The following is an 18544-nucleotide window of genomic DNA, read 5'->3' as shown; positions in this document are numbered from 1 at the left end:
AGACACGCAACATGGGCCAATGACAATGTCTAATGGATCATGAATGTATTTGGTAGGAGAACATTTGCATTATGAAGACACTTTTTTGGTCCAACATAGCTGTGCCACAATATCTAAGCGAAGTTGCGCTGTCTGGATGAGACGTTGTCGATTCCTTTTTTGGACATGATCATCTTAGACAATTCTTGAACTAAAAAATTTGCAGCAACTACTGCAAAACTTAGTGAAAACAAAAAAAATGAAAGTTAAATAGGATGGAAGCAAAAATACCTAATAAGAAGACATAGGAGCGTGGTTTGGTGATACTTTCATATATTAATGACTTTATTAAGAAAAACAAAAAAAGGTTTCCACTTTAATTAAGATCAGATTAGTTAATTCTGGAAATTGATAAAAAAAAAACAAATACAACAAAAAAGGAAAGTCCCAAACAATGAAGTTAATAAAAGAGAAGCAGATTACAAAAACGCAAAAAGCCGAGAAAACGTGAAGCCCATAAGGACGATCCCTTGTCGTCTTCCCCAAACACACAACTTTCCACTTCTGGTTACTGCCTTCATTAAACAACTGCCCCCTCCCTCCCTCCCTCCTCCTTCATCTTTTCTCTCTCTTTCTTCATTCTTGTTTTTATATTAATAATCTTTTTTACTTTTTCATCTTTATCCTTTGTATGATTCTCTTCAATCTGATTTAAAAAGTTTCAATTTGTTCATTATACAGTGTTGTTAGTCACATCTCTGTGAAAATTTTAAAATATCTTAACTAAAATTCCATAAAAAAAAGACTCTTTTTTTTTTTTTTTTTTGGAATCCCAAAAGGTACCAAGCTTTTTTTATTTTATTTCATATCATATCTTCTCTCTGTTTTAGCAAGAAAAAAATGTTACCGGCGAAGCCGACCCTGTTTTTTTGATTAGTGTGTGTGAGATTTGTCTTTTATCCAAATTAAGCTTTTTTTTAAAAAGGATATTATTATAATAATATGCAAATTGCCCATACTCTGAGACATGGGCATACGTATTTGGGTGGTCCCCCATTCATCGTCGTCGTCTGTGTTAGGGAGCACAAATAATAGAGAGTAGTAGAGAGACGGTAGCAGCAGACCAGAGACAGAAGAGGCGGTGATCGAGGTCTAGATTCACAATAAACCATAAAGAGCTTCTTAAAGAGTGTCACTAGACAAGATCTGATCATGGTTTCTTGAATCTTCTTCTTCTCTCTTCTTTCTTAAAGGTTGCTACTTTCCCTTTCCCCAAGTTTCCTCCTTTCTTTCTTTCTTTATTTATTTATATATATATATATATATATATATTGAAGCTTCCTTCGATTGTTTTCTGCTTAGAGCTTAGCAGCAACTAGTCTCACTCTTCTTACTCTGTAAGCTCTTCTCGGGGTTGCGTTTTGTGATTAGTCCTTACTTTGAAGTTGATTAGTTAAAGCTATTTCTCTCTTGTCATCAATACAGTCCGTCTTTTATTTTATTTTTGTGAATAAAGGTATTTGTAGGTCTCTTTTTGATCTGGCTTGATGTGTGTTTGGTTTACTCAGGTTTTGTAGTCTGTGATCATTTATAAGAAGAAACATCCAATTAATCCCATCCTCTAAGCTATCTTCACTTTTACGATTGCTTTCGCTGTGGGACTTTATTACTCCTTTCCCAAAGGTATAGCTATAAAGACTCTTAAGAGTTTATATGATTAAGTCTACTTTATGTGTAGCTGTGTTTGGATGTTGAAAGGCAGATTTTTTCTCTGATCCTCGTTATTGTTAGTATTTGTCAAGTTGATCGTCCCTGTTGAGTTTTGAGTATCAACTACCATTTGTGTCGGCATCTTGCTGATTTTGGGTTGTAGGATGACTTAAGATTGGTAGTGTTCATGGAATTTGACTCCTTAGTTTAGTTACTTTGAGAATGGTAAATCATTGAACAGTGTAATATAGTAGGATGATCCCTGCACCTGTTGTATCCTGTTTTTGGATTTAGCTAGGCAGACTTTCTCGATGGAGTTACTCTAGTAGCACATACCTCTTTTTGCTTTGAAAGGAACTTAGGCCTGTAGCGACAACTTTGTTTGAAATTCTTAATTGGTTCTTACTGTTTCAAGTTTATCCTTATTCATTTTCTTGTATGACTGGTGAAGAATGCTTTTGTGTTGTCTCTTTAGCAGAGTTTTGCACTTAATTTTTGTTGTCTTGCCTCTGTGCAGGAAAAAAATGTCAGGGGCTAGGCCAAGTCAGTCCTCTGAGGGCTCGAGGCGATCAAGGCACAGCGCTAGAATCATTGCGCAGACCACTGTAGATGCGAAGCTCCATGCTGATTTTGAGGAGTCAGGCAGTTCCTTTGATTACTCAACCTCAGTTCGTGTCACTGGTCCGGTTGTGGAGAACCAGCCACCGAGGTCTGACAAGGTGACCACGACTTATCTTCATCACATACAGAAGGGAAAGCTGATTCAGCCCTTTGGTTGTTTGCTTGCCTTGGATGAAAAGACTTTCAAAGTCATTGCATACAGCGAGAATGCTCCCGAGTTGTTGACAATGACCAGTCATGCAGTTCCTAGTGTTGGCGAACACCCTGTTCTAGGCATTGGGACAGATATAAGGAGTCTTTTCACTGCTCCTAGTGCCTCTGCATTGCAGAAAGCCCTTGGATTTGGAGATGTCTCCTTGTTGAATCTCATTCTTGTGCACTGCAAGACTTCTGCAAAGCCCTTTTATGCGATTGTCCACAGGGTTACAGGGAGCATCATCGTCGACTTTGAACCGGTCAAGCCTTATGAAGTTCCCATGACAGCTGCTGGTGCCTTACAATCATATAAGCTCGCTGCCAAAGCAATCACTAGACTGCAATCTTTGCCCAGTGGAAGCATGGAAAGGCTTTGTGATACAATGGCACAGGAGGTTTTTGAACTCACGGGGTATGACAGGGTGATGGCTTATAAATTTCATGAAGATGATCACGGTGAGGTTGTCTCCGAGGTTACAAAACCTGGGCTGGAACCTTATCTTGGTCTGCATTATCCAGCCACTGACATCCCTCAGGCAGCCCGTTTTCTGTTTATGAAGAACAAGGTCCGGATGATCGTTGATTGCAATGCAAAACATGCTAGGGTGCTTCAAGATGAAAAGCTTTCCTTTGATCTTACCTTGTGTGGCTCTACCCTCAGAGCACCGCACAGCTGCCATTTACAGTACATGGCCAACATGGATTCAATTGCATCTCTGGTTATGGCGGTTGTAGTTAATGAGGAAGATGGAGAAGGGGATGCTCCTGATTCTACTGCACAGCCTCAGAAGAGAAAGAGATTATGGGGTTTAGTGGTTTGTCATAATACGACTCCGAGGTTTGTTCCATTTCCTCTCAGGTATGCCTGCGAGTTTCTAGCTCAAGTGTTTGCCATACACGTCAATAAGGAGGTGGAACTGGAGAACCAGATTGTGGAGAAGAACATTTTGCGCACACAGACACTCTTGTGTGATATGCTGATGCGTGATGCTCCACTGGGTATTGTGTCGCAGAGCCCCAACATAATGGACCTTGTGAAATGTGATGGAGCAGCACTCTTGTATAAAGACAAGGTATGGAAACTGGGAACAACTCCAAGTGAGTTCCATCTGCAGGAGATAGCTTCATGGTTGTGTGAATACCACACAGATTCAACAGGTTTGAGCACTGATAGTTTGCATGATGCTGGGTTTCCGAGGGCTCTGTCTCTTGGGGACTCGGTATGTGGAATGGCGGCTGTAAGGATATCGTCGAAAGACATGATTTTCTGGTTCCGTTCTCATACCGCTGGGGAAGTGAGATGGGGAGGTGCCAAGCATGATCCAGATGATAGGGATGATGCAAGAAGAATGCACCCGAGGTCATCGTTCAAGGCTTTCCTTGAAGTGGTGAAGACAAGGAGTTTACCTTGGAAGGACTATGAGATGGATGCAATACACTCCTTGCAGCTTATTCTGAGGAATGCTTTCAAGGATGGTGAAACTACTGATGTGAATACAAAGGTCATTCACTCTAAGCTGAATGATCTCAAAATTGATGGTATACAAGAACTAGAAGCTGTGACGAGTGAGATGGTTCGTTTAATTGAGACTGCTACGGTGCCAATATTGGCGGTTGATTCTGATGGATTGGTTAATGGCTGGAACACGAAAATTGCTGAGCTGACTGGTCTTTCGGTTGATGAAGCAATTGGGAAGCATCTCCTCACACTTGTTGAAGATGCTTCGGTGGAAATCGTTAAAAGGATGCTAGAGAATGCATTAGAAGGTAACTCTCTTCCTAAGTTATACTGTTGCTAAGAATCTTCCAACTATTTGCACTGTTCAAGCCCTGTGCAGTGTGTTGTTTCTGATTCTAAATGATGAATCATGTATGTTGGCTTCCCTTTTTCTCTCTAAACAACTGAAGCTGAGTCTATAAACTTTACTTGCTTATCTATGCAGGAACCGAGGAGCAGAATGTCCAATTTGAAATCAAGACACAACTGACCAGGGCTGATGCTGGGACAATAAGTTTAGTTGTAAATGCATGTGCAAGTAGAGATCTCCATGAAAACGTGGTTGGGGTGTGTTTTGTAGCCCATGATCTTACTGGCCAGAAGACTGTGATGGACAAGTTTACTCGAATTGAAGGTGATTACAAGGCGATTATCCAAAATCCAAACCCGCTGATCCCTCCCATATTTGGCACCGATGAGTTTGGATGGTGCACAGAGTGGAATCCAGCAATGTCAAAGTTAACCGGTTTGAAGCGAGAGGAAGTGATCGACAAGATGCTCTTAGGAGAAGTCTTTGGAACGCAGAAGTCATGTTGTCGTCTAAAGAATCAAGAAGCCTTTGTAAACCTTGGGATTGTGCTGAACAACGCTGTGACCAGTCAAGATCCAGAGAAAGTGTCGTTTGCTTTCTTTACAAGAGGTGGCAAGTATGTAGAGTGTCTGTTGTGTGTGAGTAAGAAACTGGACAGGGAAGGTGTAGTGACAGGTGTCTTCTGTTTCCTGCAACTTGCCAGCCATGAGCTGCAGCAAGCGCTTCATGTTCAGCGTCTAGCTGAGAGAACCGCAGTGAAGAGACTAAAGGCTCTAGCATACATCAAAAGACAGATCCAGAATCCGCTATCTGGGATTATCTTTACAAGGAAAATGATAGAGGGCACTGAATTAGGACCAGAGCAGATACAGATTTTGCAAACTAGCGCGTTATGTCAGAAGCAACTAAGCAAGATCCTTGATGATTCGGATCTTGAAAGTATTATTGAAGGGTAATGCAAGAATCAAAATTTCTTTTATCTTTCAAAAATTTACCTGCTTTCTTATGTTGGGATTTGACTGTGCAGGTCTTTGGATCTGGAAATGAAAGAGTTCAGCTTAAACGAAGTGTTGACTGCTTCCACAAGTCAAGTAATGATGAAGAGTAACGGAAAGAGCGTTCGAATAACAAATGAGACCGGAGAAGAAGTAATGTCTGATACTTTGTTTGGAGACAGTATTAGGCTTCAACAAGTCTTGGCAGATTTCATGTTGATGTCTATTAACTTTACACCATCCGGAGGTCAGCTAACTGTTACAGCTTCCTTAAGGAAGGATCAGCTTGGGCGTTCTGTGCATCTTGCTTATTTAGAGATCAGGTAAAATATTCTTAATCATAATGCAGAGTATGTTGTTAAAAAAACAAAAGTGCATTGAGGATATTGGGTTGATGAAAACAGGTTAACGCATACGGGAGCTGGGATACCCGAGTTTTTACTAAACCAAATGTTTGGAACTGAGGAAGATGTGTCAGAAGAAGGATTGAGCTTGATGGTTAGCCGGAAACTGGTGAAGCTGATGAATGGAGATGTTCAGTACTTGAGACAAGCTGGGAAATCAAGTTTCATTATCTCTGCAGAACTCGCTGCAGCAAACAAGTAGTCCCCAAAAGAGAAGGGGGTCAATCAATAGTCACTGGATTTTCTTTGTTTGCTCCTTTCTTTATCGCTTTTCTGTTTTCGGTTTCAAATTTCAATAACGATGATATATCCATCCATTTTACATCTTCTGTGAACTCTTCTCTGAAGCTGTAATATATGGATGCATATCTATCTCCTCTCGAGTGTTTTGGTTTCATGATGTATCATTCAAAAGCTGATGTATGAGAGAAATAAGTTAATTCACTGTCTCAAACAAATACTCAGTCTGACAAAGTCACAATTACCTCCTTCTAAAGTTGCATTCAGATCTTACTAACTTCTTTTTGATGATAGAGAGGATATGCTTAATTCGCTGAATAGCTGCAGCTAGAGTCTATGCCTTGTGGTTAGTACATGAAGCCAGAGTTTAGAGGTAATGTATGAACCTTGACTATGTTGCATGAATTCTTGGTTTCAAAAACTTAGCTTTAGCTTAACTGCATGAAGAAGAGGTCAGACTTCTAAACTACTACAGGGATCTAATTAGCTGGCCATATGGAGTACACTTAGTTTGAACAAAGAAGCACATGGGCAAGTATGATCTTATTAATTAATTAATCAGTTTTATATTAAGCCCATACGTAAGAGTCTCTCAAGTAGATTATTTTATATCAAGGTAGCTTACCTGTTCCCATATCTAATTTGAAAGCTTTTAGATTAGATCAACCTCGACTTCTTACCTGTTTTTAGTCAACTTTAGAACACAACCAAACAAAATTGGATTATACAGAAGATAACAATGATACATGAGACAATGGAGCTCAAAATGGACAATGAAAGATCATCAGTTATTGTTTTTATTACATAAGACAAATCAAAGGAGAAAAAAAAAGATCTTTCCTTTACCAAACAGAACCGAAAAAATGAATATAGAGAGATCATTTCTTGGGTTGGAACTTGGATTTGATGTGTTTGACAGTTCCAGAAGATGTCTGGAAGGCTTGAGCCAAGATGTTGTCAGGAACAGGAGGAGTGGAACCAAACAAAGTAGCACCAAGAGACTGAGTACCAGGAAGCTGACTATTGAAAGCTGAAAGAACAGAGGCAGGAACACGACCATTGTTCTTCTGGAAATGGACAAGTCCTTTAGGGAAAGCAAAGACATCTCCTTTCTTGATAGTTTGAGAGATGAGCTTATTGGCAGTAGTGAGGAACCCAACTTCGAGTGAACCTTCGAGGACAAAGACGACTTCAGTGGCACGTGGGTGGGTGTGAGGTGGGTTTAAACCACCAGGTGCGTAGTCGATACGAGCAAGAGAGACACCAAGTGTGTTGAGTCCAGGGATTGTCATAACGTTAGCTCCAGTGACCAAGGCACCGAATGTGTTGTTTGTGAGACCTGGATTAGCTATTCCTTGTGAGAAGAAATCAGCTGCTGTTACTGCAGCTGCGTCTTTACAAGGAAAGCCATTGATCTTGATTCCTACAAACAGAGCATAAAAATTGAAGCTTTAAGTGGAACAGAGAACAAAACAGAGATTTTTTTTTTATATATATTAAAGAATATATATACCGGAGGAGAGATCAGCGACGCAGAGATCTTGAAGCATGTCCGGATCTGCGGAAGCGAAGATGAAGACGGTGAGACCGATGAGGAGGAGGAGGAGAGTTTGAGTTGGTGATGAAGAAGCCATTGTTTGGTGGTGGTGGTGGGGCTGTGTAACAAGTTGAGAATTATTGTTTATAAAGGAAGAAGAGGAAAAGAGAATTGAAGAGAGTATGACTTTTCTCGTTGAGGCAAGGAACATGCCACTCTTCTCTTTCTCCTCCTCTGTCAAAAAATATATACACAAACGTCAAAGGTCAACGTATACTAAACGGATGGATCAGGGCTTCACACATTGGTTACACGGCATATAAGAATTGAATTATGATTACCTAATATGTAATAAAATAATGTGTATCAGGTAAGGTAATAACTGTTTGTCTTAATCTGTCTACTATATTTAAAGATAAGTTTACAAAAGTGTGCTTCGATTTTGTTTGGCTTTTCAAACTTGTATAGCATCCTATTTTGATCATCGTGGCGTGGTGGGAGTATCATACAGTATCAGTTATCAAATCAAACAGCCTCACCGTTTCTTTGCAACGACCGTGTTTAAAGGGGTTAATTTCTTTTCACGAGCGTTGTGAAGCGCGTGAGAGAAGCTAGGCGTCGTCTTTAATGGGTTTGGGTTAGGTGTATCGATAATTTTTTTTAGTTTGGGCTTTTTGGTATTTAAAGCCCTCATCTAAGATGACGCGTTATGCATTGAAGAGAGGCCACATCATAATCGTTTCTTTCTTTTTTATTTGGTCGTTGGCGCTACACGGCGCCGTTTTTTATTACGGCGGAGCCAAACTTGAAAATTTTAGATAGAAAATAATTTATTTTTTTTAAAAACAATAATAATAACATGAGAAAATATTTAAGTAGAATGAATTGGTTGCATTTTATTAGCGAAAAGATTGTTTAAAGTTTTTCTCCGTATTTTTGTGTGACCAAACTAGAAAAGGGTTGATTGTTAGAAAAAAGAAAGAAAGAAAGAGAAAGGTTTGATTTGAAATTTCGCATAAATCAGTCCCAACTCCCAACATAATTTAATGACCCAACGAAATAGAAAAAAATGATTTAAAGACAATTATTTTACATTTGTTTTCTTCTTTGTATATTGTATTCATCTACAAAAAAAAAAAAAATTGGCATGGAATTCTAATTTTCGATTATTTGATCAAATAAAGTATTTGTGGAAAGAAATATGGAAATATCTAATGAAATCTACAAATACAGTATGTCTGAATATTAAAGGAATAATGGTGTAAATTTACAAAGAGATTATAATAAAATAATAAAGTTAACAAATCCTAATGATCAAATGAGGTCAACAAACTGTGGTGTCAAGAAGGAGGTTTTGGGTATACATATCAAGCTTAGATTTATGCAATCTGTCAGTCATATCCTTTAGTATCTGAATGGCAAGATTTTTTTTTTTTTGAACAACCGAATGGCAAGATTATGATTTACGAAATCTAATTAAAGAAACAAAATATTCTAATAAAATCTCTCCAATGACTGGTAGTTTAATGCAAATTATCTCTCTCACATTCTGGTCTTCATTGTAATTTTGTTTCCATAACAAAAACCTGTTTATATAAAAAGACCAGGGTCGATGCTTTCTTCTCAGCTTGTAGTACTGACCACTTTCATTCATATTCATTTCGTTCAAATTCATTGAGAGGAAAACAATGAAAACGTTTTTGTGGGGTTGGAGTCTCGCAGGAGTACTCATTCTCTTCAACATTCTTGCAAATGGGGAAACGGGTTTTGATGAAATAGGAATGTTAAACGATTTCAATGGAACAAATGCTAATGTTCTGATGGTAGGACTCACTCTTGTCCAAGCCGATGCTGCTAAAGGAGCGGGTAACTATATATCTTCTTCCCATCATTTCAATTCAGATTTTATTTTGATTTCGAATGTTTAAATTGAACCGTTGATTTTTTTTGTAATATGTTTAGGGGAAAGTATATATAACATGCAAACGAAATTTAGATATATATATTATCATTATAAAGTTCTTGATTGACATTTTCATGACACAAGGATACATTCTTATTTGTGGCAGTGTGTCTGGATGGGTCAGTGCCTGGATATCATTTGTATCGAGGTTATGGTTCAGGAGCAAACAATTGGATCATTCAGTTACAGGTTCTTACTTAAGATATAGGCTAGAGCTCTTTTTGAACTTTTTGTATAGAGTTACGTATACCCATAATCGTAAATAAGGGTATAATTTGGTTGAAAGGGAGGTGCGTGGTGCACCAGCATAAAAGATTGTCAGAACCGTAAGCATAGTGGCTATGGATCGTCTACCTTAATGGAGAAAGAGTTGGCGTTTACAGGATTACTAAGCAACAAAGCCGCTGAGAATCCAGGTTTTTCTCAAGATCGATCCATTGTATAACAAAAATGTAATATATGTTGGTGAAATCGTTAATGAGTGTTTTTGTTACAAATCAATGTTGCAGATTTCTACAACTGGAACAAAGTAAAAGTCCGGTATTGTGATGGCGCATCCTTTGGCGGTGATAGCGAAAACAAGGTTAGCTAATTAAAATTTTTTATAAACATATATATACATGATCTTTGAGATATTTCACTAATATCTTTAGATTCCTATGGTTTTGCTTACAATTAGGCGGCGCAACTTCAGTTTAGAGGAAAGCGTATATTTTTAGCTGTCATGGAAGATTTGATGGCGAAGGGAATGCGACAGGCAAAACAGGTATATTTATATATTTCATATATTTTACTTATCACTATGTTTTTAACCCTAAGTTGTGTTAACTAATATAATATTTATACTACGTTTTAAGGCTTTGCTTAACGGATGTTCTGCTGGAGGTCTTGCAGCTATTTTACGATGCGATGATTTCAATGACTTGTTTCCTCCTACCACCAAAGTAAAATGCATGAGCGATGCTGGCTTCTTCCTCGATGCGTGAGTTGTATTTTTGTTTTTCATGAAATTAGTATATTGATTGGTTGTGTGACTGATTATGTCTTGTACGTTTGTAACTGAATAGCGTTGATGTAGCTGGAGGTCATTCTATAAGGCGTATGTATTCTGGTGTTGTAAACACCCAGGTACGAGTATAACGTTTGGATGTCTTGATGTTGATGATATATGTAAAGACATCGTTGAACGCTAATCCAAAACTGTTATTTTTTTAACTTCTAGGGTTTGCAAAACACGCTTCCTCGCACCTGTACAAGCCATATCAATCCAAGTTTGGTAAAGTCATTGCTGAGCTTATAGATATTGTGTTTATGTTAATTATAATGATGCTATGTTTCCTCAGTTATGTAACTTACTTGCAATATCCTTTAGTGTTTCTTCCCTCAATACATAATCAACCAAGTCAAGACCCCGTTGTTTATTCTCAACTCCGGTGTTGATGCGTGGCAGGTTATTTATAATTCCATACATATCTTTGGATTCTTGTATATGATGGAAAATGGGAGTTTAATTTGCTTGTCTTGAACTATCTTGTTTCTTTGTAGATTGGAAATAGCTTAGCTCCACCATCTGCTGATCCGAGTGGCAGTTGGCATAACTGTAGCTTTAGCTTCAGGTGCACTCCCTCTCAGAAGAAATTCTTGGCAGGTAAGAATGATCATATATAAGTTTTCATGAAACCTACCACTCTTTGATCTAACGAAACTGATCATCAATATTGTTTCTTGCTTTGGAATATATCCGAGTTTCAGGTTTCACGATAAGCATGTTAAATGCGTTAAAGACCTTTGCGACGTTTAGCAAGAACAGAGTGTTGATTACCTCTGGATGGGCTCATTGTCAAGCGGAGAGACAAGTTGCTTGGTTTCCTGGAAACTCTGGACCGGGTAAAGCTAAGGTGAGAAAAACCAAAAAAAAAACGCTAATAATTTTAAAAATGATCATGATTCTCATATTTTTTTTGATCACACACTACTGCTTTGATTTGAAAGCAAAAGTACAAAAATAATGCTTGTGCCTTGTTGTTGGAAAAAACGAAAACAGGGGATTGCTGTAGCAGTTGGAGATTGGTATTTCGAAAGAAAAGCTCGGTCGTAAAGTATGATTATCCTCGAGACATTATAAAAAATCGTCATTATGAAATGTTTGTTTTATTTCACCCACATCAACTAAAATTGACGTTTTAATACAAAGACAGAGAAGGAATCTAATATATATACACATGCATGTAGTTGTTGTATCATTGTCCTTATCAAATCATATAGTCATAAGACGTCCAAGGTTTTTTTCTCTATTTCTTTACGCACAAGAGATCTCCGAAGTTTCACTATCGAAAATGAAAGAATGGTATTTGTCTAATAATATCAGCATCGTGACTAGTGCCAACACATTTTCAGAATTTCCGAACGTCGTTGTATGTAACATACTCGATCGACGTCAAATATATAGATATTAAGTGAACAAATCATAGGAGATTGAAAAAAAAAAAGGCAGGCAAAGATTCCACGACATTCTCTTTTCTTTTTTTTTCCTAAATTCTTTACTCACAAGTATACCTTTATTTAATCACTAACAAGTAACAAACCGCGACAAGTGTTTCTGTTAATCATCATCCTTACATAACCATACGCCAATCAAAGGCTAACACAATGATTGGTTATTTGGTTTTATGTAGCACCAATTATTCGTTTCACATGCACTCTCGCGTTCCACTAAACCTTTATTATAACGCAAATGCATATTTCATGATATCTTTTAAAACTTCACCTCGATCAATATATTTGGCATATATATACATGTTTAATCTTTTATTTGAACAAAGTGATTTATCTTTTTTTTTTCCGCCAAAAGTTTCCTAAATATTTTTCTTCTTGACATTTTAACGTTGAAATTAGACTAACTTTAAAGTCAAACAAACATTTCAGCACTATTTTACTTACCGGTCGAGTTATTGCGTTAGGTTATTCCTAAAAGTAAAAAAGTGTTTATTTTGGATTGCAATATTAAAAGAGTGTTATAAAGTAATTTAATTGACTTAAGGATAATAAAATTTGAAAACGATCCCATCACTTCCTACATGTTTATTAAGGTCAAATCCGCGAGCTATTCCGAATTTTCCACGGCGAAAGAATATTCCGACGCCGGCCAAAACATAAGTTTCTGGTCAATGGGGACAATTCCAATTCTCTGACAAGACTCTTGTTAAAAGCACAGACAGACAAGAAGACTAATCACATATCGACACAGTGAAAGTAATAATAATTGATTTCAGAAAACTTACGTAAAATATATTATTAAATACGTATTTTAAACTTGGATCCTTTAGAGAAAAAAGAAAGGTGTACCTTCTTATTATTAGTTGAGCTAATATCCCACTTGAGTTTTATTTATCTTTTTTTCGTTTTTCAATTTTATGTTTTCTTTTGTCGTTTAATTCATTACAGGTCTGAAAAATGATGAAGGATGTGACTATGGATCACAATTCGTTCACGGGAAACAGACAGAAGCAGATTTATTTACGTTCATCAACGGATTAATGGCAAACACAGACCTCTCTGATGAATCATCAAAAATACTTACTACACATAAATCTTTATAACAAAACAAAAAAAAAAAGTATATAGTATGATATTGAAAGGTTTGCAAAAGAAAGAAGAATATTTGACGTATAAAACACACTTCAAAAATAAACATAAAAATAAAGACAGCTCCCTTTTTTTTTTTTAACCCATAAAAATATACAGAACACTTCAATCCACTGTACGTATTGTATGTATATTGTAATCTTTTTGTTCTTCTACATCTGTTAGAATTAAGAAAGAAAAAAAGAAAAAGAAAAAATCTAAAGGGACTGACCAAAAGAGACGGCCATTCTCTGAAGATCCTTGGAGAACACGTCACTAGCTTCAGTTGTGCCCAAGTTCTCGTTTTGGCTTTGGCTCCAAGGATCAGCCATGTTCGAAACATTGGCTAAGTAATCTGTCTCAGATTTAATGTAGATTGGTTGAGAGCTTTGACTCTGTACAGTGCTCCCGATGAAGAACGGTGTGTTCAAATACTCTGACCATTTTATTTCTTCGAAGTTATGATTTTGTTTAACTTGTGAAGAAGAAGAAGAAGAGTTTGGGATTGACCATGAGAATCCTCCGCCATTGTCGAAGAAGTTTGAGGTGTTGTTGTTGTTTGTCTGAAACTCCCAATTTGGTGCAGCCAATTTCACATGTTCTCCTCCGGAGACAGGACTCGAACTATTGTCTTGGGGAAGACTAATTAATGGCTTTACGCATACCGGCGTCTGAAAGACAGAACCAACCATGTTTCCGGAGCTAAACTGCGTCGGAATCATCGAGCAGAGTGAAGGATCAGTTGTAACAGAGAGGCCGAGATTGGAGTTGAAGTTAAGCTTCTGAAAACCGAAGAAGTCGGAGAAATCAGATGGCCTTTCGAGGAAGAAGTCTTGATTAGTCGCGGAGGATGAACTAGGAGACTTGTTGTCGTTACCGCTTCTTTTGTTGTTGTTGCTTGTTGTTGGTTTGTCTTTGTCGCTAAAGCTCTCAACTTCTGAGATGGGTTTGTGTGTGTTTGGGTCAATACCTCTCTGTTTTAGTTTCTTCTTGATGCTTGAGTTCCATAGATTCTTGATCTCGTTGTCGGTTCTACCCGGAAGCCTTGACGCAATTTGTGACCATCTGATTAAAAAAAAACAGAGCAGAGCCAAAAACAGAGGAGACTTAAGACGTTGTTAAAACAGAGGAGACTTATCGTTAAGACAAAAACATGATCCTCTGTTTTTCTCTGACAGCATTATCGTTGGTAAGTAATTGTTACCTGTTTCCTAGGACAGCGTGAAGTTCGACGATGAGATTCTCTTCCTCTGGAGAAAAAGCTCCTCTCTTTAAATCAAGTCTCAAGTAATTGATCCATCTTAGTCTACAACTCTTACCGCATCTCTGTAAACCTGTGTAGTAGACTCAATTTTCTCATTACAAAAAGCAGCTTTGTAATAGTATATGACTTATGGGAAAATGAAGGAAGAAAATGTTACCAGCGAGTTTAGGAACAGAGCTCCAACAGCCATGGCCGTGGTTAGTGATGTGATTGAGAAGCTTCTCGTCTTCTTCAGGAGACCAAAGCCCTTTTCTCAGCTTTTGTTTGTAACAGCAAGAATGTCTACCCATTTAGTTTATCGAAAGCTGCAATGCTGTGCAAAGGAAAAAGAGAAGAAAGCTCTCTTGATTCTTTACAAGGATGGAAAGAGAAAAGAGTTTTTGAGCAGAGAGAATGTATATGAAAACTTTTCAAGGCTAATGGAATCTAAAAGAAAAAAAAAGGAAGAGAAAATGAAGTAACAGATCTGCAGAGAGAGAGGGTGATAGACTATTAATAGAACTAAGAAAAGTCACTTTCTTCATAGGGTTTGTTGAATTCCATGCCCTCTTTTTTTACTATTTTCCCTTTCTAAAAGTTTAAAAAAAAATTTGAAGCAATTTGATTGGTCCACGTCGGATTGGTTCGCACCAATGGTAAGAAAGTTAAGGTTTAAGAAATGGAGTTCATGTAGTTTTGACCTTTTTACATCACTCTAATCATCACACATCCGTCATCTCTAAATGGACCCAATTATGATCATACGTTCAAATGCAGCGATTAAAGTATGATGATCGACATATATTAATTTCAATCTAATCAATCGCCGAAAACTATTTCTTCTTTCTTTTTTAGAGTTAAAAGTTGTGATAAGTGTGAGTCTTACTAAGTAGTGGAGACATGCTCATTCATGTTCAGCCTGTCCTAGAAAATGTTACGAACCACTCCACGCAGGACGCAGCTAAAACCGGCGTGGCCTTAGTAACTTTTTCTTGAATTTTTTTCTTTTTTTTTTCCGAATAAGATCAAATTATAGCCTAGAAAAAGATGAAAAAACAAGAAAAGGAAAAAAGATGTTACGTAATAGGTCAATGTGTTTCAATAAACTTCATACGTCGTCTATGGAAAAAGTATTTACAATAATATCAAATGACGGAATATGACTAAGAAATTTCATAACTATTGAAACACATGCATTGACCTATTATACGTAACATCTTTTCTACTTGAATATATGTTACCAAGTGCATCGTCATGCTAATGTGTGCGATGAGTGACTTAGTGAAAATGAGTAGAAAACATGAGGAAGAAAAAAGTGGCGATTATAATGAAGACCAAAATATTTGTCACTATAACCATTTTTTTTTACTAGAGCGGTCAAACTGCTTATACAAAAAAATTTTATAGTGAGAAAGGAACAATTAAAATAAGATAATAGATGGTGTGTAGATAAGAATGAGGACAAAGATGAGTTGTTTGTTGTCTTCATGAAAGATTACTGCAATGAATTAAAAGCAATTGCTAAATGAGGACTAAATATTTTGAAGATGAACGCATCAGATAAAGGAAATAATGGGAAAGGTTCATAACCAGCAAGAAATTGTCATCATTGGTTAATATTTCCAGAAATGATTAAATGGAATTCAATGGCTACATAACGGAATTTAGAAATTTTGCTTTAAAAATATGGTTACTTTTACAGATGAATGAGAATAATTAAGTGTCTCTTTTGTTTGCTTTATACGTTTTTAATTTGAAATTGACTCACTTCTCTTTGTCATTTTTCTCCCTTTTTTTTTGCCCTTAAAAACGATTCATAATAGAGAGGGTATATTCTTTGTCCATTCACTTAAAACTTTCCCTCAAATATTCACATGTTGAGTTTTGTAGCTTTCTTACGTTATCTAGAGACGGCCTCTCGTTAGACTCTTACCATTTTATCCATTTGTATATGGACCCAATCTTTATAAATATCGTGGGGGAAAAAAGAGCTACACGTATATGAATAAAATTTGCTTATCTTTTTCTTTTATAATGTAAAAAAACTTCACTATTATTAAGCTTTTACTTTACAAAAAGAAGTCTGTTTTAATAGAAATTGTTTTTCAACTATTGCAAGAAAAAAAAAAAAAGAGAGGACGCTTTGAGGAGAATACTTGTAGGCATGGGCCTTTGATGACTGTGTTCATTTGTGACTTCATTAAGATGTTTATGCATGGTGGTGGCTATAAGTGGCCGAACCCAAGTTATACTGCATTTCTACATTTTTTTTCTACTTTGTTCTTCAGAATTCGGGACTCATTTTTTTAACAAGTCGAATGAAACCCCTATATAACTTACTTATTTCTGATTCCAACCAATGGCTTTATCTTGTATTTGTCCAGAGTATTAAGAAGCCGTTAACGAGAGAATATCTTGTTCAATGCCATTGTTCATGCTGGAGAACCCAAAAATTAAGAAAACTCGCTCAATAATGTCGCTTCTTATAATAATACACAAAACCGACATGAAATGTCTCATTATCGAACACAATAAAATAAAAAGGACTAACTAGTTGATTTTATTGTATAATATCTTCAACCAAAGCTGTCAAAAGATACTTCGAGTTATATAATTCACCAAATGATTAATTACGAGAAGCGCGACGCGAATAATATATGGGATAGACTTTGCAATTTCAGCGAGTTTCTTTTTAATCATACTCAATAAACTAATACCAATCAACACGTTCTTGGAGTATATCATGGAGAAGAAAACATTTATCTGAACTACGTACAACTATATATAATATTAGTAACCCCTAAAAAATGGAACATATTCGATTAGGATCATGCATGATTGAGACCCATCATTTGATCATCATCATCATGATTATAAGCCAATCATACATATATCCGCCGCCAACCCTTCCATTATATACAAACCATATCTGCTTTCAGATTTTTTAGGCTTTGATCATTTTGATTTGATTAGGAGCATGCATCTATATTTGTTGTTTACAAGTTCTCAGATTGGATTATTGCTTTTGAAAATATTTCTGCGAACTAAAATCATTATATATAAAAAAATGCATAATTATATGTATGTATATTATTTCCAATAATAATCAAGAAATAATGTGGTGGTGTGGTTATAGCCGCAGACTAGCATGAATGCATGCATAAACGTATTTAAAATTTAAAGTTTATAGTTTTTTTTTTTTTTTACGAACCCTGCTTTTGGTGGGGATCATGAATGATTGTTTGCATGGTTGATGTTCATGCAGTGCAATAGAAGTTAACATTGTCTAAGTAGAGAAGTGAGAAAAGGTAAACATCATACGGTCGTTGTCGTTCGCCATTGTTACAACTTACAACTCACGAGGCTTTTATAACATCTTCGCCGACAAAAAAATGGAGAAGAGGCTGTACACTTAACACGTCTCTTATAGTATAATAGATCTTTCCTTAAATCTAGGCCCTATTATGTTCTTAGGGTTCCCTTTTTTATCAAAATTTTAGAAAATAACATGAATGATTTGACGGCGGTTTCATTTGGTATCGGTGTACCTTACTATATTATAATTTACATCACATTAGAATTTGTAATCTGCATTGTATTAATCGTTATATTGAAAACGTAATGAACGTGTCTTCTAAAATGATTTTGTACACCACCCTTTTTTGTCAGATATATTTTGATATTTTGACAGTATATGAAATCTCTGAGTTATTCTTAAATGTGTTAACCAAATAATGAAAGTGAGTTCTAATTCCAAGAAGCAGCTTAGAATGTTTGGTTTTCGAACCCAAAATTGATTTCATTTACCAATCATTGAAGATTCTTTAGCAAAAATTAATGTAAAAACATTTGTTAAGTCAAGTTATGCAAAACCTTATACTTAGTTATTATTTTCTTGGCTCCAACTAAATCTACATACATGACACATCAATGTACCTGTTGTTTACTTTGTACACTAGGTTTCTATAACTAAGAGATTTAGACCAAAATCTAGATTAAGCTATAAGCGGATATAACCACCAATTATATTGACTAACGCAAGATGCATCCAATAAAGGTTTGTGGAAGTGCATAATTTTTATTCACGTTCTACAACGATGTTGATGGGAGATTTTTCGGCTTTTTTTTGATAACAAGAATTTAATTAATTAGACAAGGAGAAAGGGACTAATTATAAAGTGGAGTACAATTAGATTAAGAGGATGAAGTCACGGAGAAAGAGAGA

The 18544-nt window shown here is 36.4% G+C and overlaps 4 protein-coding genes across 6 annotated transcripts; 2 read left to right on the top strand and 2 right to left on the bottom strand.

The window, feature by feature from the left end:
* Positions 1-357: 357 nt before the first annotated feature.
* LOC104755153 (phytochrome A) lies at positions 358-6170 on the top strand. Of its 3 annotated transcripts, none has more exons than XM_087494060.1 (6): positions 358-1232; positions 1548-1662; positions 2207-4272; positions 4449-5265; positions 5341-5631; positions 5713-6170. In XM_087494060.1, the coding sequence occupies exons 3-6, from the start codon at positions 2214-2216 to the stop codon at positions 5912-5914; spliced, it is 3369 nt and encodes a 1122-aa protein (XP_087350186.1). In that variant the 5' UTR covers positions 358-1232; positions 1548-1662; positions 2207-2213; the 3' UTR covers positions 5915-6170. The 3 variants fall into 3 exon arrangements, with proteins under 3 accessions (XP_087350186.1, XP_087350187.1, XP_087350188.1); XM_087494062.1 differs by having other exon boundaries at positions 1177-1376; XM_087494061.1 differs by lacking the exon at positions 1548-1662 and having other exon boundaries at positions 433-1232.
* A 477-nt stretch (positions 6171-6647) lies between these two features.
* On the bottom strand, positions 6648-7922 carry LOC104755151 (germin-like protein subfamily 2 member 1). The gene is made up of 2 exons (XM_010477492.3): positions 7466-7922; positions 6648-7375 (listed from the first exon to the last, which is right to left on the bottom strand). Exons 1-2 carry the CDS (start codon positions 7698-7700, stop codon positions 6831-6833), a joined length of 780 nt encoding a protein of 259 aa, XP_010475794.2. The 5' UTR covers positions 7701-7922; the 3' UTR covers positions 6648-6830.
* Positions 7923-9035: 1113 nt separating this feature from the next.
* Positions 9036-11744, top strand: LOC104755150 (pectin acetylesterase 1). The gene is made up of 12 exons (XM_010477490.3): positions 9036-9355; positions 9559-9641; positions 9739-9868; positions 9962-10035; positions 10132-10218; positions 10310-10434; positions 10520-10580; positions 10675-10728; positions 10825-10902; positions 10998-11100; positions 11205-11350; positions 11497-11744. The coding sequence occupies exons 1-12, from the start codon at positions 9178-9180 to the stop codon at positions 11548-11550; spliced, it is 1173 nt and encodes a 390-aa protein (XP_010475792.1). The 5' UTR covers positions 9036-9177; the 3' UTR covers positions 11551-11744.
* A 1300-nt stretch (positions 11745-13044) lies between these two features.
* On the bottom strand, positions 13045-15082 carry LOC104755149 (transcription factor MYB61-like). Its single transcript, XM_010477489.3, has 3 exons — positions 14498-15082; positions 14281-14410; positions 13045-14141 (listed from the first exon to the last, which is right to left on the bottom strand). The coding sequence occupies exons 1-3, from the start codon at positions 14628-14630 to the stop codon at positions 13295-13297; spliced, it is 1110 nt and encodes a 369-aa protein (XP_010475791.1). The 5' UTR covers positions 14631-15082; the 3' UTR covers positions 13045-13294.
* Positions 15083-18544: the final 3462 nt, after the last annotated feature.

Source organism: Camelina sativa, chromosome 17 (genome assembly GCF_030686135.1).
Source record: "Camelina sativa cultivar CO46 ecotype springtype chromosome 17, ASM3068613v1".
Taxonomy (NCBI): Eukaryota; Viridiplantae; Streptophyta; class Magnoliopsida; order Brassicales; family Brassicaceae; genus Camelina; species Camelina sativa.
The sequence above is the reverse complement of the archived record's forward strand: the minus strand, read 5'-3'. Positions and strand labels throughout refer to the sequence as shown.

Bases quoted from the DNA above. Each gene is read 5' to 3' on its own strand.
- LOC104755153 (XM_087494060.1), top strand. From the start codon at position 2,214: ATGTCAGGGGCTAGGCCAAGTCAGTCCTCTGAGGGCTCGAGGCGATCA. The intron at 4,273-4,448 runs GTAACTCTCTTC...TTATCTATGCAG, and splicing joins GCTAGAGAATGCATTAGAAG to GAACCGAGGAGCAGAATGTC. The intron at 5,632-5,712 runs GTAAAATATTCT...TGATGAAAACAG, and splicing joins CTTGCTTATTTAGAGATCAG to GTTAACGCATACGGGAGCTG.
- LOC104755151 (XM_010477492.3), bottom strand. From the start codon at position 7,700: ATGTTCCTTGCCTCAACGAGAAAAGTCATACTCTCTTCAATTCTCTTT. The intron at 7,376-7,465 runs GTATATATATTC...CTCTGTTTGTAG, and splicing joins CGTCGCTGATCTCTCCTCCG to GAATCAAGATCAATGGCTTT.
- LOC104755150 (XM_010477490.3), top strand. From the start codon at position 9,178: ATGAAAACGTTTTTGTGGGGTTGGAGTCTCGCAGGAGTACTCATTCTC. The intron at 10,036-10,131 runs GTTAGCTAATTA...GCTTACAATTAG, and splicing joins GCGGTGATAGCGAAAACAAG to GCGGCGCAACTTCAGTTTAG. The intron at 10,219-10,309 runs GTATATTTATAT...CTACGTTTTAAG, and splicing joins GAATGCGACAGGCAAAACAG to GCTTTGCTTAACGGATGTTC.
- LOC104755149 (XM_010477489.3), bottom strand. From the start codon at position 14,630: ATGGGTAGACATTCTTGCTGTTACAAACAAAAGCTGAGAAAAGGGCTT. The intron at 14,411-14,497 runs GTAACATTTTCT...TCTACTACACAG, and splicing joins CTCTGTTCCTAAACTCGCTG to GTTTACAGAGATGCGGTAAG. The intron at 14,142-14,280 runs GTAACAATTACT...TTTTTTAATCAG, and splicing joins CACGCTGTCCTAGGAAACAG to ATGGTCACAAATTGCGTCAA.